The following is an 18507-nucleotide window of genomic DNA, read 5'->3' as shown; positions in this document are numbered from 1 at the left end:
AGACAGGGGCAGGCCTGGAATGTTCAAGAAACAACAAGGTGCTTGCAGTGGCTGGAATTAAAGGACCAAGTAAGAAAGAGAGTGATTGGAGTGGCAATGCTAGGCCAGGGCTCCATGGCCACGGAAGAGCCTTTGTTGACGAGACAGAAGCTCTGTTATCATAGTGAACACTGTGACCTGACACTACCCTAAAAGCACAACTCTGCTAGCAAGCACTGATGCAGCCTGCCCTCGAGAGGAGGGATTGGTAAACCCTGGCAAGCTTGAGCCACACCTATTTATGATTTATTTCTTGCCTATGGCTCCACTGCTGCTGCATCAGCAGAATTGCAGAGATCTGGTTAAGACTATGTGAGCTGAGCAGTCTAAAACATTTACCAAGGGCTCTTTACAAGTACAATGCTCTACACTAAAGTTAGAAAATTACTTCCAGCATCCAGGAGAGAGATGGCTGTGGTTTGGACCAGGGTGGACTGTTGAAGGAGTTTATACAAAAATGCTCAGATTATACTCATCTTTTTAAAAGTAGAGCAAAAGGGACTTCCTGTTGAGTTGGTTAGGGAAAAACATGGAAGATGATGGAATCAGGATGTCTGGTATAAATAAAATGCCTGTCATTACTCTTTTTCACCAGGCAGAAGAGCATGCTCTGATGAAGATCTGAGGGTTGGTTTGGGCATGTTAAAGTTTGTACATGTCATAAGCACCACTTACGCAATAATGTTATAAAACTTTTATGACAATTACATGAAAAAAAAAAGGCCACGGGAAGATAAAGCTATAGGCTGAGACAACTCATGACCATAGGCCAGGAGACTGTACCCATAGCAAGCCAAATGCAGTTAGCTACTAAAGACATAATATTGTATACCCAAGTTGGGTCAAGTCAAAGAAGGCAAGTTTGATTTAGTATGAAAATACAATTCATAAGGTAACCGTTTGTACATTTGTAGAAAGAAAAGAACCTATGATCATCATAGTAGACTTAGAAAAAAGGATGCCTACATGAACACTACAGTGACCAGAATCTTTGCTGGTCACTGTAGTGACTAATGTAAAACAGAAAGAATGGTACATGTTGTCTCTTCTCCCTCTTCTCCCTCTTCCTTTTGCTCATCCTTTACCTCCTCTTCTGTGCTTTTGTAGAAAGTTTTGTATAGCATTGGCTTGCCTAATTCAAAACTTGCTATGTAGCTGAGGATGACCTTGAGTTTCTCATCTTCCTGCCTTTACTTCTCAAGTGATAGGAGTATAGACATGAGCTACCATACTTGGCTTGTTCAACACTACTAATGTAAACTGCCCAGGAATATTGAGCAATGTGATGAGAAAAAGAAATGATACTTTTCACAAATTCATCAAGTTGTTATTTTTCTGTATTCTTCACTAGACCATAAACTCCCAATGGGGGACTAAATTCTATTGTATTTAATACTCCTAAAGTCTGGAATACAGTAGGCACTCAATAAACATCTGTTGCATAAATCCCAAAAATAGTTCAGAAATGCTTTAAAAACCTTAACATTACAACTTTTCATTTTTCTTAATTTTATAATGGCAGACAAAGCCTTGGCTTGTATTTTTCTTTCTTTTGTATTGAGAATACATTTTAAGGAGTTCCTTCATTTCCTTCTCAGCAGTGCTTGGTCCACAACCATGAAATGGTTACTAAAATAAAAATTAGCAACAGCACATAAATGCAATAATTACATCTGATTTTTTTCTGCAGCAACCTTCCAACTTGGATCAAACCACACAATAGTGTTATTGACATCCATGCACCCAGACCCTAGGCCGGCGTGCTGTAAAAGGTCATCATTATTTACTTTGCTTACAACCAGTTCATATTTGCGAGTACAATAAGCCTGAAGCATGTAACAAATGCAACACAACATTGTACCAGCCAACCTTTGGAAAAAGAATAGCAAGCTGGCAACAGGGCTGTGGCCACATGAAGGACAAGATTCCCATTGAACAATCTCCCATGAGAGCAGCAGTAAATCATAGTCCACATCGCACAGTCGTATGGTTCACAACCTAGGCTCATTCTTGTTTTAAAGAGAATGCATCTAAAGAATAAGGAAATACTTACATAGTTGGCTGCACTGTTTCTTTGATTTTTCTATATGCTAGTAAGGAGGCAGATCCTACTGTCTGTATAATTAAAGAGACAAACAAAGAAAGCTGCAGGCTTCTGAGAGAGGGTGGCTGCTTAGGGTTGGGTGTTGGAGTTGAGGGTATAGGGATATAGCATATGAAAAAAAAATCAAATTTGGCTATTATGGAAGTTCCATCCCTCTTTGCACTATGACATTTTATCTGGCGTGGAGCCAACAAGGTAGAATTGTTCCATCCCAGGCTGGTGAATGTGCAAATCGCAAATGGAATGAATTTACATTTCCACAATAGTCCTAATTGTGTGTCAGTGTGAGATCAGCATTATAGTTCATTTTCAGAATGCAGGAGACTAAGCATCATTAAGTAATACAGAGGCTAAAGCTTCTAGAAGGTGCAAAGTAGAGAAAGGACCCCAGTGATTTAGGGAAAAGAATAACACTCAAATGTACCATTAAAATAACAACAACAAAAATCTCCATAAACAGTTGGAACCGTTTTCATATAATTATGACTCTCAGATTAGAAAGTCCTAAAGGGAAAGAACGAAAGGGAATAATCCTGAGGAAGTGTCTGCGAGCGTAAGAACAAGGTCATATCAACAACAATCACGGTAACAAGAATTTAGGAGATGTGATCTCACATGAAGGACCATTCTCACAAACTTTAAATTTCACCCAAAATCACACCACTGGGGTGTGCTGTGAGTTGAAGACACCCATCAGAACTTTATTTCCTTTGGCCCCTCCAGGATCAATGTCATTACATGTGTGACAAGTATTTTTGTCTTTGTGCCAATTGGGCTTATATGCAATAGACCCAAACAGAAAGTCTCTCTATCCTGAGAAACTCTGGCAAAAGCCAAAGACAAGCCATCTGAAAACGCTTCACGGGCACAGCAAACGCATGAATGAAACGCCGAGACAAAGAAACGTGAGCCGGGTGATGGAAAGCAAATAGTGGGTATGAAGAGAGGAGCCAGGCACTTGCTATGTACTGCTCTGGAAACAGAGTCATACTGGAAGCTGTTGGGTCACGCAGAGAGCACAGAACTAGGAAAGAGACCTCCAAAGATGTTCTGATGCTTGAAAAACTATCTTGATGATGAAAATTGAGACCTCTAGAAATTAAGCATCATAAAGGAATCAGAGCTAATGGCTGACTTGAAAAAGATGAATAGCCTCTTGATTCCAAGCAAGTTCATAAAACACAACCTTAAATTGAATCAAGGTTTAGTGTTATTAGAATAGTTACCCAAAGTCAACATTATCCTGGGTCTCAGCTTCACCTTGATATAATAGTAAACTGACATTTTGAGGGCCTTCAGGCGAGCAGTACATTGCCATATTTGTTTAAGCATGATAAGAATATGAATCCATCACAATGTGGAGAATGTATGAAGTGCAATGACTTATTTCTAATTCATGCAAATCTATATTTTCCAGGCTACATTGAAGATGTAACTTCGTATCAATAAACAAGGGAGTGGTGTATATCCTGTATGAGGTCATAGCCACAAGAACTTTACAAGGATGTCCTTTAATTAGTATCAGCTCACCTGTGTATGGGAGAAACAGGTAGAAAAGTGAGTTATACCAGCGAAGGTTTCTATTCTGCCAGGATGAGATGCAGCTGCCCAGCACTGCCCTCATGCACTATGGGAAACTCATAGTGGGTGGATGCTGCCTAAGGTTGTCAAATACTTTCAGGTCCGGAATCAATGTCTTGCATCAAGATAACCCTCACAAGACATTGTTGTGGTATCACGAGAGCTTTTTTGAAAGCACATCTTTTTCTGTTGAAGCGGGGAGCTTAGGTGCTGAGACACTGGAGGCCAGACCTGCTCACATCTGCATGGATGCTGCTATGAAAACTCGTACTGAAACATATGGTTTTTCTAAATCCGTTTTCTATTTTCTATATTGGCATTAGTTGTCCCCTTATGAAACTGACATGAAAATACCAAAAATGATCTAGAGGCAGGCAGTAGCTGGTGCAAATATCTGTCTACAAAGGGACCTGAAAATCATAGTAGTGAGTCTTTTATTTCACCCAAAGGTATTTTCTTCTAGCAAAAATAAAGCACCAACATGAGTTTCATGCATGTTTTGAAGATTACTAAGGTATAAAAGAAATTTTACAAATAGAGTTATCACAGGGCACTAAATACATGACTAAACTTACTGTTTTTAATGATATTAAAGTGATAATTCCTCTCTTTGAAAGATCTATAGTATCCAGATCATAATAGTTTCTTTAAAGGAACTTTAAAAAAATACATAGATTATCTAAATGTTTTTCTTAAAATGTAGTTAAATGAATATTGCATTAATATGCTACATGAGTGGTTGTGGTGGTTCTTAATAATTAATAGATTCTAAAACAATGTACTCCTAATTTTTGACTAAAACTCAGGGGAACAGGTATTAAAATAGCATTTTATAATTGGTGATTAAAAAGTCTTGGGGCTAAGCATGTAGTTCAGTACTAGAGTGCCTACCTAGTTAATACAAAGCTCTCTCTCTCTCTCTCTCTCTCTCTCTCTCTCTCTCTCTCTCTCTCTCTCTCTCTCGCCATGGTGGCTCACGACTATGAAGTAGATTATGAATTTGGAGTCAGCCACACCTATATTGTGAATCCCAGGCCAGCCTGAACTACATAATGAGATTCAATCTCAAAAATAAAATAAAAACAGAGAGCAGTCTTCCTAACACTGGTTTTATAAATGCACATTTCCCTCGCTCTGTAGGCTATGCAGGGCCCTTGTAATTCTCACTGCAACACAATGAAACTGCTAGGCTGAATATCACACTTTGTGTGTCTGGAAAAGAAAACAGAATGAAAGATATTCTAACTCTAAATCTATGACTACAATGGATTTTTTGATGAGGTTTCTTATTTTTTAATGGAATATTTTTACTGAGAACGTTTTAATCAACGGGGATGGATACATTTTGACATGAGTGTGTTTCTAAAGTAATAACTGCCAGGCAGGGCCCACTGCTCATTGGGTCTATCCTCATAATCTAGTGAGTATCTGAGGGTTCAGTGGGGCAGGGAGGGCATGGCTAGAAGGAACAAGGGCTCACCTATATTCTCCAAACGTTCCGTCATCCTCCTTCATGGGCTGGATTTCAGGGTCTGCGTGAGCATCCTCCTTTTCTTTAACTGAAAAGTCGGAAGGGACATTATTATCCATCCATCCTAGACTTCCTTGTTAAATGTTTGCATGGCTGGGCTGAGACATGGCAGAGCAAAGATAATCTTTCCACGAGCAGATGCTGTGTAAGCAAGAATCTAATGTGGCCATGAATATGCTTTGGTATCTATGAGATCAATGCTTAATAATACATCGAGCTACTTCAGTATCTTCCCTGATGAATAAACGATTTGTAAGTGTCTCAATTCTTTTTCTGTTTTTCAGTCTACGGATTAGTGCATTGATAATAAATCATTCTTGTAAATATATTCTCTTGCAGTGTCATTAAAAAGACTTTCCATGTTTTTAATCAGAGGATAAATTGTCAGGTAAAGAAGATACAAATTCATAAATTATACAGGGATACAAATTCATCAACCATACAGGGACCGTAATGTAATGTCACACAGGCTCTTATATTCTCTCTGGAAAATTGTACACGATGCCCTTTGCTTCTCCTGTAAACTGGTTTTAGGTGCTATTACTGTTGGTATTCTGTCTAAGCTCCACCCCCACAGCTACCTGGGAATAGCCAGGTATGCTCCACCCCACAGTTGCCTAGCAACAGCCAGCTGTGCCTGATTATATAAGGGGCTGCTTGCCCCTCCTCGCCCTCTTAACCCCTCTTCTTCGCTGCTCTTGCCCCCTTCCCCATCACTCTTCTCTCATTAAATCTCTCCACGTAGAACCACGGTGTTTGAGTGTGTTCTTTCCGGGCACCAGCCGAGATTTAAAACCTAATATTGCAGCTGAAACCCAGGATCGAACCAGAGACCCTAACATTGGTGCTGTAACACGGACAACGCCCCAAGACAGCAGAAAGCAGCCTAAGAGACACGGAGTCCTATCCCCCTTTCATCATCAGTTTCCCCCTCCCTTTTTCCCCTTCTTTTATGATGAGAAAAAGGGAAGTATGCTGGTATTAGGAATTGCCTTCAGCAGCAACCGGTTGGTCACTGCTGCCATGGCAACGGTCATACATTCCCAGAAGACCTTTTGGCTCAATTCGCAACTCCACCTGGGAATAGTTATGTCACATTCCAAATAAAAGGCAGACTTCCCCTGTCCTTGTCTCTTTTCTCTTCTTTTTCTCGCCCCTTCCCCTTGTCTCGCTCCCTTTAAATCTCAACACATGGAACTGTGTTGCCTTTGTGTGCTCTATCCGGATGGGCGTGGGTGATATTTAATAACAATGAGATTTTAATAACAACAATTTCAGTACATATAACCTTTGGAGTCTAAGGGGGCAGGCTTTCTTGGAGAACTGAGAGGTATATTTCTCCACATACCCTATGATCCATGACAGTCTGTATGATATAAAGAGGAGTCAAAATGGTTTTATCTGGAAATTTAAAAGTATGCCTTTAAGAAGATACCGTTCCTACTCCTATGCCCACTGTTCCTTTTACTTTTAGCAGCTAATTTTGCAGCACTAGAAAGCACTAGAATTCTTCTTACCTGGATATTTACCACCCTTGTTTCTTCTGATGAAGCAAACGATTAGCAAAATTAAGATGAGGAGGGCAACAGCACACATTAGACCTATGAACCAGCCTTGGGTCGCAATATCCACTTGCCGACTTGCCATTGCTACAAAATAAATCAATGGATTCAGTAGGAGTAGGTTAAAATCAAGGTGAGGCAGTGTTGGTCTCTTCATTAAAAAAACAATTGCCACAATGTATAAGCCTTTAGGTACTTTTTCACAGGACTCCAAATTGGAATCTGCCAATCACCAATGAGAAATCACCTACTCCACTTTATAAACTTTCGGTATGTAAAATATTCAAATAGAGAAATCTTGATGTAAATAAAATAAGTGCTACCACACCCTGATAAACACTAAGACCATATTTACTTCAACCACACATTCTCAATAGAAGTACATTCCCAAACCAAGTAAAAAAATCTATTATTTTGGGGATAAAATGGATACAAATAAGATAAAAATATAAAACTGAATTTTAAACACAACAGAATGTATACATCTAATGGAGTATTTTCCCTTCAAAAGAAACTACTATTGTTTTCAATGTTTCGGAAATCTGTTAAGAAAAGAAAATGGCCCATGCAAGAAAGCTAGCCACGGATGCACACCATTGCTATTTTATACAGCAGCTGTATTCTGAATGGAAATTCTGAGAATACCGAGTCTACTGTCAGGGACCAGCATTTGTTATTGTCTGGGCCCTATTATTCAAAGAACTGTAAAGTATAGTTTGATCAATAGAACCATTATTTGGACTAAATGAGCAGTTTGAAGAGAAAATACTCATTTACATGAATATAGTTCTTTATGTCTCTCTCTATTCTGTTTGAGTAAATGATGGGAAACTCTTTATTGGGCTACTCATAATATACAAAGCTCCTATGAAAAGTTCAGGTCTTATGAAGAAGTGTCAATCACACTGGACAAAGTGCAGCATCAGTGGCTGTTTAGACATGCCCACAGGGCTTGATTAAATAAGTTTGTGTGAATCCTGTATCATAGGTCTTTGCCTTTCTTTTTTAACCAAAAGCAACATAAAAGGTTTTCTTTTTCTTGCTTTCATACACATGGCTATATTGTGCTTTATTCTAGTTTTCTTGGAAAGCATTACATTGTAGGGTTAGATGTGCATGATTCCTGAATTCAAAAGTAAGCATGGCTATGTGCATCCCAGATTTCCTACATGCAGGGAAATAACATTTTATTGTGTCCTTTTCACCACAGAAAATCCAGAGAAAAGATGAAATGGTTAAAAATCAAGTTGAAGCAGAATGTAAATAATGCCCAAACTATTTAAAAAGTAAAATTGGAAGTACAAATATCTTGTTTTGGAATATAAAACGGAGTCTACTGGCCTTTCCAAACAGTCCCCTGTGACTCATTAGTTAGAGGGTCTTGGAGCTGTTTTGTAACCAGGCGCCATGGAGAACATGTGTCCAAACTGCTCTGTCTTTCATACTCAAGTCATAGTGCTGGTGCCAATGATGGGGATGATACTGAGGGTGGTACTAATGATAGTGATGGTGTTGATAGTGATGATGTTGATGATGATATTATGGCCACTAACAATTTATTCCTCTTTGATAGGAACTGTACTGAAGACAGGATCTCATTTAACCCTCACAACACTTTTCTGAGGTAGGCATTATCATAATTCCAAGGCCAGAGATGGTGAGAACAAGAGCTTCACCAAGGATTGGAAGGGACCTCTGTCTGTCTGTCTGTCTGCCTGTCTGCCTGTCTGCCTGTCTGCCTGTCTGTCCTCTCTGGGTTTGGTTACAAGGTACTAAGCTACTTATCTGCCCTCATATAATGTACTGCTGAAAAATATGTCCAAACACCAATCTACAAATGTCTGAACATATAATAAACTTCCTTGGGGAGTTTCCAGAACAGGTAAAGGATTTGAAAAATTGACTACATTCTCCTTAGCAACAGAGTCTTGCCAAGTTGTACACAGTCTTTGCATGCTTTTTTTTTTTTTCAAAACTGAGCCCCAAACAATGTGGCAAAAATTATTCTAATGATGGGAATCCTTCATTTGGGTTCGTTAATGAACTTTGGCATGATTGTAAATGTTAGCATTTATTTTCACAAAATCAAATGAGACTGATGACCTAGAATGTAAGATGCTCAAATGTTCGTGCTGATACTGTCTTCTGTACCTGGAGACTTTCAGAACTGAATTGCTTCCCAGCAATTGGATTATTGTGCAAAACTGGCTGCTCCCTGAATAGCTGACCAAAGATGTTCATGTTAACATTGAGATTTTGCTTTTATATCAAAGAAAATAGTATTTGGTATTTCTCCATCCCACTATTTAAAACTAGCTCATTACAACCAGTGAGTCAGTATACACATACATACACGCACTCATGCATACACACACATACATAGACAGAGACAGACAGACAGACAGACAGACAGACAGACAGACATGGATGAAACTTATGGGATTTTTCCTTCTTGAATCTGAGCTTCAGAGAGTTTGACTGTAGTGTGGACCCCATAGGCTTATGTATTTGAACACATGATCCCCAGCTGGTCTTGCTCTTTTGAGAGGTTGCTGTAATCTTGGTAGCTAAAACCTTGCCGAAGGAAGGTGTTCAGTAGAGATGGGTCTTAGAGTTTCATTGCCTGGTCCCCCCATTCCTGTATACCTGCTTTCTGGTCTGTCAAGATGTAAAACAAACAACCTTAGGCTCCTGTTACAATAGTCCCTTGCCACTTCCACCACCATCCTGTCCCCATCATGATGAATGGGACTCTCAAACCACTGGCCAAAATAAATCCTCCCTCCCTTAAGTTATGTCTTGTCAGGTCACAGCAAAAAGAAAAAAAACAAAAAGAAAAGAAAAGAAAAGAAACATATATAGGCATTAGTTGTAGTGAAAGTGGATTGAAGTGGATTATCTTCTCATCTGGAACTTCTGCATGTGTTGCTTGAGCTATCCGCTAAGGTGATAAATTAACACATATATGGAGTATATGAAAACAACATAAAGCAGAGCAGTGAGAACTGTCTCGATGCCTATAAGGTTCAGAACAGTCTGCTGTTCTCATTTTGCTTGCAGTGACATGGATTACCTGTGCTGCAGAGTAGGGGATCTCTAAAGACACTGTTCTTTTTGAAGAACTCACAAAGCATGAAAATGTCCTGCCCAGTTAAAACAATTAGCTATGGTTAGAAACGGAAAGAATGAACTTGAAGAAAGCCTAGAGAGTCAACAGAAAAGCTTTGACCCAAGAGCAGATTGAGGTTCATGAAAGTAGAAAAGCACAGAGAGGGGCGGCACGTGGACACAGAACTAAATATTAGCCTCCCCATTGAGTATTGATGTCCCAGACCTCAAAACTTTGTGCTGGGAGGGAGCCAGAGCCATAGATGAAGGGTTTATGTCAAGTGCATCCTACAGTCAAGTCGGGTCTTGCAACATCTTCTCTCCATCGCTGGCACACAGCAGCGCCCCACTCTTTCCATGACTCCTCTTGACTAAGACTAACACGTGCCACCTGGATGATAAGCATCTTCCCCTGAGGAAAAGATGCTTATCTTTTCTGTTAGTTTTTGTTTAAAGGAAACATCTTTGATCTTGCAAAAGGACAAACATGCTGCAAGCTGATCTTGTGAGTGAATCTAATCCATCTGCAATCTGAGGAAACATGAAGTCCTTAGAGACCCAGAAATGCACCATAAAAGTATGAATGCTAATCACATCCATTACTTCTAAGACAACCTGTTTCCCTTGGGACCTCTGTGACTTTGTGACAGCTCCTCTCTTTGGGAGTTGGAAGGTCAGACCCCTAGGCCTAGCTCTACCACATTGCAGTTGTGACTGGGGCAAATTCTTCAACTCTGAATACTTGACATGTGGTGGAAGAGTACAGTAACAGTGCCCACTTTAGAGGGCTATTGTCAGTAAGAAATGAGGAAACCACTTGCCTGTGTACAGTGAACTAATTGCTGCATTATTACTACTGTTCTAATTGTATATTTACATGAACTTTGAGTATTTTGAAATTGACAGTTATCAGTAACAAGCAAATGTCCTATAGGCCTGAGTTGTTTAGTATTCCCCTTTTATATCTAACACCTTTTCTAGATTATGTACGTGTAAATGGATTGAAGCACAACAGAATAATAGGATTGGTTTTTTACCTAAAACATGCTAATTTTAGCAGGCGTATATTTAGAAAGCCTTACTCAGTAAGTTATTCATTATTAATTTTGATTCCTTTCTCTTTTAAAACAATTCCTAGGTGAGTATGTTTAAATGATAAGAAGTGGCTTTCAAATCATGTTTTGTTAATGAAACTACACATTCCATCTTGCCTTTAGTTTCCACAGGAGTGCATAATACTTCCTCAAGAATGCATGATATGACTGAGCAGAAGATGAATGCATGAGTCCTAGAATGCACACACACCCCAAAGACCCTTCTTCCAGTCTGAGAAAGTAGGTACTATTCCCTTAGCAACCAATATTTGTTAGTATTCTTATTTGCACTTTAATTTGTATTTTATATGTACATTTCCTTCAAAACTTTGCTTTTACACTAGTGAACTCTGAATAACATTCAAAAAACTAAAACATAATACTCAGGCAATTTTTTTTGAAATAAAGTGCAATACAAGGCTTACAGAATTTCTTTTTAATAAACGTAATAACACTGTATCAATTGTCCAACTAAATTGCAGGGTTCTGCTGGGTTGTAGCTGATTTCGATATAAAGAATTTTGACTCTCCTAAATATAATTCCAACCTAAAAAGAATTTCAGACACTAACTTCAATTTAATTAAGAGAAATTTTAAATATGGGAATTTTATCAAAAATTGAATTATCTAAAGGTAAGTTAAAATTAAATTTAGGTTTTTAAAAATGGTTTGGGACAATAATGAAGTTGAAAGAGAATTTGTCCAATTTTGTAACTTAGATAATACAAGCAGCCAAACATAATTAAAATGCAAACTTCCAACCCAACAGGGCCCGCCCGAGAGTTCGACATCCACAGCCCTGCAAGCTCCACCTGCCCCAGCCTCTAACTGAGTGTCTGGTGGTTTCTACTTCTGAGCACAACGAGAACTGGTATAGTGTGTGCCTCACCTGGTCCTGTCTCAAACACATCCTCTGAACTCACAAAACCAGAGTCCCCCTCAGCACCAACTCGGACTTTGTATGCTGTTCCTGGCATTAGACCCTTTAACCCAAAGAAGCTCCGAGAACCATTTACAATTTCTTTCCTCCATTCTTCTTTGCCTATGGAAATTTTTCAAAAACAAACAAACAAACAAAACAAAACACAAAAGAACAAAATTTTTTTCAGTATTTCAAGGGACCAGAATTTACTTAACACTTCAATAAAGGAAAATTTTTTGAAGTAAAACTAAAAAAAGTCTAGGGTGATTGAATATAGCACTTTAGATTATTACAGATCAAAGAATGTCAAATAAGTCAGTTAAAATGAGGAGCTCATAAGAATGTTCACAAAGAGAAACCTATTGGACAATTTATGTGTACATTAATGTATATATCCCATTGTGGACATTATTCTTTTTAATCCAAACATAACCTTATATGCTCCCTGTTTCATGAAATGACTGAGTTCTTCTAAGATGGTTACATTAAGAACTTATTATACATTAAATTGCTTTAATGAACTACAAGAAGATTGTTTATAAAGATTCATTAGATGAATCCTTTGGTAAATTTAAATGTCTTTAAATGTATCCAACTCATAAATTTAATATTTTTCAAATGTTAGGTTTTCTAAAGGGATAATAGTAATAGTATGTATTTGATTCATAAAGACTTAAATAGGAAGTCAGATGGTACTTGAAATTTGCACAGACATTCACTGGTCATCAGCCTATGATATGTAGGGCACATTGCATTGAGGAAGGGAGGGGTTTTCAGGAGTCCCTGAAAATTCAAGCTGCCTGCACCTTCCAGGAGATATAGCTATGATGTGAGCAGAGAGCCGACTTGGGAATACATAATACACCAAGACAAAAATCAATGATCCCACAGTTTTAATTTTCTTCACTTGCTTATAAGATTTTGCTGGGTTAGTTGGGCAAAATTAATTCTTTCATATCATTACTACTAGAAATTCCAAACTGGAAAACGAAAGTTGCCTTGTTTGTAATTAAAAGTGGTTCACTGTGATTTTTTTTTTGAAATGACTCTGATTCTCTTGGTAGGATCAAGTTACTTTTCAACACAGTCCATAGTAAATCCTAAACATTATTCTTAGGCTCTTAAAATGTGTCCCCCAAATTGAAAGCAGGGTAATAAATCATGTCTTACTGCCTGCTACACCATATTCAACATAAAACTTCACATGCTCTGGTCCCTCATATTCCCAACTGATATTGGCATACGTCTCAGCAGCTGCAGCAGTGACATTGCCGATCCTGGGACTTACTGCACGGACTAAATACACGACAGAGAAACAAAACAGAACAGAACAAACACACAATCATATTGCGGCACCATACACACTGATGGAAAGATAAAATTATTTGAAATTGTGCAAATAAGATGTTAGAATTGATTATAAAAATTTAGAGTCCATGTATTTTCACTTTTGTTTTTGGAAAATGCCCCTAGTTACTAAAATATAATAATCAGAAGTATATGATTCTAAAGTTACAAGTTCTATTACATGCGTTCTAAGTAACATAAATTGTTTCCCATGAGATCCAGTCCCAGTAAACATCACCATCTTCATTTACTGATGGACAATGGGGATAATTAACTGTCCTGAGAACAAAGGCTGTTAGAGTGTATCAGAGACTTCCAGGTAATTTAGGTACTTTTCCATTTCCTTTAGCTTCTCACTGCGGGTATTCAGAGAATTTATACTGGGAGGAGAAAGATTATTCTCTACATTAGTGACTTCTGACTTGTTTTTAGTCTCAAACTGAGAATCTGAAGAGCTGAGAAACTCTTGCTTTAGGATGTTGAACAGTTAGGGTATCCTGGGGAAACAGGTACACATGCTGTGGTCAAATATGCTCTACCAAAGGTAAGAAGAAATGAAAGGAGCAGGAACTAGCTGACCCATTAAATCTCAGAAAGTGAGTCCCGCCTGGCATTGGTTGTACAGCATTTCCTAACAGTATGTGACAACCTAACTAGCCTTTAAAAATACAAGTTATGGAGTCTACATGATGCCTTCCATATGCTTACAGTTGATGAAAATACATCTAGATTATTTAGAAGTATTATTTGAATACCGTGGGCTATTTCTTTCAGCCCCTCCCCTATAGCATCAACTAAACATGAGAACTAGGTAAGCTAACATGGTAAGATCCTTTTGCCACCCCAGAGAAATTATATGGGATATTAGATTTGAAAGCACTGAGAAGTTACCTCAGACTCTGAAATTCATTCTAAAATGTTATATAATTTAAAATTATATAATCTTAAATTATTATATATAATTATTATAGAATATAACAGAGTTATATAATTTAGAATTGAATGCCATGTAATGAAGCACTTCTGAGGTGCATCAAGAGATCTGTGCAGAGAGATTGGAAAGGGGCAGTAGGGAGGTGGATATCACACAGATGTATGATATCATATACAAAGAAACGTAATAAAGATAAATAAAACTTTAAAGGCATATTGAAGGAGTTAAAAGGTACACTTGACCTGTGAGATAGAAGTGTACAACATGCATATTCTGTGCTGTTTTCTGGTGTGTAAAAGGAATAGCAGAGAGCAGAGTGATTACTGAATTAGTTTTCCCAGATTTTCTTCTCCAGTGGCAAGAATATAATCAACGCAAAGGGTTACATGGGTACGTGTGTGAACTATCTCCAGCTAGAACCTAGAACATACCAATAAATTTCTCTTACAAATTCTGGAATCTAGTTTTGGGACTTAGTTGGTAAGAGTGCTTGTATGATACACATGAAGGCTCGGTTTGATCCCAGCATTGTATAAAGCCAGGTGTGGTGGAACCCCTCCTGCAAGCCCAGAACTCAGAGGTAGAAGCAGGAGTGTGGGAAGTTCAAGATCTTCCTCGGTTACATAGCACGTTCTAGGTCATGTTAGGATACAAGGGTGGCTTAGAATACATTAGATCATGTCTTTAAAAATTATTGTAACATCATAAAACTGGAGAATGTAATCTTGTAATGACTATAGAAGTTCCCAGAAAACAGGACCATAGCAAAATAATTTTAACCAAGTAGCATCTAGCTTTTTAAGGGTTAAAATTTTTAACAATTTATTTATGTTTTTGTTTCTTCTTTCCCTCCCCTACCTCTCTCTCCCTCCCTCTCTCCCCCCACCATGTATGTGTGTGTTATGCACAATATGACATATATGTGAAGGTCAGAAAACAAGTTGTGACAATTGTTTGTCTCTTTCTACCATTCAGGCTTTAGGAGTTGAACTCAGGTCATCAGCTTAGTAGCAAGCACATTTACCTGACAAGTCTTCTAGCCAGTCCTAAAACAGTGTGTCTCAGAATATTATTTTCTGTTACTTCCTAGTGGTTCTTCTTTAGATTGTTTTGACACTTCCATTTTTATTTCCAGCTGTACTGAAATTATATTCGTGTCCTCAAGATATGCCAGTCCTCAGTGAATGAGGCCATCTATCTTTGTGAATCAAGACAGGGAAACTAAGGAAGTATCCACTGACAGATTAGCAGATAGTGATGGTGGCTGGCATATATGTGAAGAAATACTGCTCAGCCTTACAAAAGAAGACAGCCCTATTTACAACACAGCAAATCCAGAAGTCATTATGCTATGTGAAATAAGCCAGACACAGAGAGAAAAGTCTAATTATATGTGGAATATAAGCAGTCAAACAAAAATACAGGGCAGAAAGTTCACTGTTGGAAGCTAGAGTGGGGTGAGCAACCTGGAACTTGTTGGTCAAAGAGTACAAAGTTCTAATTTTAAGACAGATATATTCTAGATAGCTAATGTCTTGCCGACTGTATTTAAAGTGTCTGTACTGAAAACAGGAAATCAGTAAGGAACTGAGTCCTTCAGGTTTCCACCATACTTGTATTTAGCGTTCTCTCCTATGTACCCATTTAAGATGGAGGTTTCCTCAGGTTGTATTGTTGGCCAGTTTGACAATGGGAAATTCTAACCTTTCTGTTAGCTGCCCCTTGTTCCACATTCTCACTCACTGAGTGAGTACCTGGCGTCCCAGCTAGTCAACAAGGGTTTCTCAGTGCTGTCTCTGGTCTTGGCTTCCCCAAGGGTCTCCCTGCCGATTCCTCAACCTCTCTCTGTAAACATTCACCAATGTCAACAGTAACCCACATGTTACATTCCTAAACTGCAAGACGTCCCTGTTCAAACTCAAGGACTCACCTCTGACTACAGGCTTTTGTGGCTGCTAAGAGCTATTCACCTTTGACCTCCAAGTGGCTCTAGGCGCAACTCAAGGCATTTTTTCTCCACATAGTACATGGCAAGTTATAACACGACACCTTGTGTGCTTTCCAATCCTGGCCTTTGCTTGTGCTTTTTGACCAAGAATTCAACCTCGACTCAATCTGCCAGAGAAAACTGGTTTTCAAGAACCAGTTCTTTAAGAGGCCTTTCCTGAGTCTTTCCTGACACTGCTGGGCCAAATAAATGTCCTCCTTCTTTGTTTTTTTTTTTTTGTTGTTGTTGTTGTTGTTGGGTTTTTTTTGTTTGTTTGTTTGTTTGTTTTTTCAATCTCCTCCTTCTTTATGCTCATGTAACATTTCATTTCCATGACTGACTTGGCATCTTGCTGTCACAGTTGAGCCATGTGAAAGGCAAAGTCTTGCTTTACTTTTGTGATGTACAGTGTCATGTAAAAAGTTGTCATGCGGTCTGTGCCAAGGAGACACCTGCTACACCGAGTGTTCAAATGCATTTGTGTAGTTTTGATTGTTGTTATTGTTCCGGTCAAATAAAGGCATGAACATTAAACTTGAGTCTTCAACTTTTTGGATCTGGTAAAATCATCTTGTGAGAGTCGGATCTCAGACAGAACCCAGGCCTGGCTATTGCCCAGTGGGGCTTCTCTGCTCAGTCCTGGAATGACCATGGTGGCTGCAAATTAAGCCTTGTGTAAACTTGTCAATTACTAATTTCTCCACATTACTGTATCAACTAAGTAGGATGTAAGTCTGTTCTGGTGGCTGGTGTCAAGAGCATCATCATTAAAGTTTTAGGATACAGGAATAGAGATCTACCAGCAGTGGGGTTGGGGGGCAAAACCCACATCTACTTTGCTCAGGTCTAGTTTCATTTCATAGATAAACCTTCATAGGGCTAGCTCCCAGAGCACTAGACCCTGAGGTCCAGTAAAGCGTCATAGAAATGGAACAAGAGCTGCCAAGCAAGGTGATTCTTCCATAAATATTGATGGCTTGAATCAGAATGGACCACAATAAACTCCTGAAGATCCTAAAGATCTGTGCTCAACTCAGTTGTACTGAGGAAAATGGCAGGAAAACACTAAGAATGTGCAAGCCTTGCGTTCACTATGCAGTAGGACTTAAGAAGGGTTCAGATGGCCACTTTAATTCATCATTGTTAGATTAAAGAAAATAAAATACCTTGGAAGAAAAATTCAGGATTACAAACTATACTTGAATTTAAATATCACTATGATAAAATAGCATCATTTCATGTAAACAGCATTTAATTATTATACTATTAAAATATAAAAATGAGGTCAGATTCACCATTTTCTTATTTAAATATTACTTCCTTTATTATTTGAAACCTGTTATATTTTATATTAAGGACTTAATCTAATTTTAGACATTCTACCTTTATCTTTTATATTCTTTAACTGCCCACAGCTGAATTTAGTAACATCAAATGAGAAACAAAAAAGAATCTTTCAATAAAAATTTATTTTAGTTTGAGTTTATTTAAAGCAGAATTTATTGTCTTGTAATATGATGAGCCAATGGGGAGCTCAGACTTGCTTCACTGTCAGCCCCAGGGAGGCATAGGTTCTTAGCAGTCACCGGTCATAGCTACAGGGACATGCTGGTCACATCAGGGAGGCAACCAGACTTTCCGTGTAATTCCTGAGTTAAACTTATTCTAAAAATACCCATCATTTTAGTGATAATTATACCAGAAAACAGATATCCATATACAATAGAGTGAGTCTACATAAGGTAGAAGCTTTGAACTTCTACAGCTTTGTTCTCTGAAGTCTAAAACCATAAATATAATTTTGGATAACTAAAAATAACAACAATTTTGGTTCATTTACTCTAAGATTAATGTTATATGCATTTTGTAATTCATCAAGTTTCTGGATATAGGCAGAGCTTCTAAGAAAAATGAAACTATGTATCAAGTCTAAGCTCACAAGAGCAGACACACTCAAGACAAGACGTCCAGCTCTCTTGTTCTTTTCGCTCACTCCTGCTCATACTCACCTGGTCTCTTGCAACACAGGACAAGCCCTGACTCTGGTCCTTTCACTATATTAGAGGCAGGCACATACCTGCTCTCTAAAAGCAGACTCTGGTGGATCAATAACCAGAGGTCAGAGAGGGGAAGGGAGGTTCTTTGGTATTGCCACAGGTGGAAGAAATATTACAAGTTACCTTCTTCCAGAAAGCATATAGGACACAGAGGACTAAAGTAAACTTTAGTCAGAACTAAAGAACAGGTGCTGTCCACTAAGGACCGTTGGCTAGAGCTCAGCATGAGGAGACTTGAGCA

General features: G+C 38.5%; 1 protein-coding gene across 50 annotated transcripts in view; it reads right to left on the bottom strand.

Moving 5' to 3' along the window:
- Positions 1–18507, bottom strand: part of Nrcam (neuronal cell adhesion molecule) — a 289546-nt gene that overhangs the window by 8658 nt on the left and 262381 nt on the right. For 26 of the 50 annotated variants that reach the window (XM_087554211.1, XM_087554214.1, XM_087554216.1 and 23 more), the window contains 2 exons: positions 6773–6904; positions 5205–5283 (listed from right to left, as the gene is read on the bottom strand). In XM_087554211.1, coding sequence (XP_087410337.1) covers positions 5205–5283; positions 6773–6904 — 211 coding nt within the window. 50 annotated transcript variants of the gene reach the window in all.

Source organism: Rattus norvegicus, chromosome 6 (assembly GCF_021556685.1).
Source record: "Rattus norvegicus strain SHRSP/BbbUtx chromosome 6, alternate assembly SHRSP_T2T, whole genome shotgun sequence".
Lineage (NCBI taxonomy): Eukaryota > Metazoa > Chordata > Mammalia > Rodentia > Muridae > Rattus > Rattus norvegicus.
This window is presented reverse-complemented; position numbering and strand designations above follow the sequence as displayed.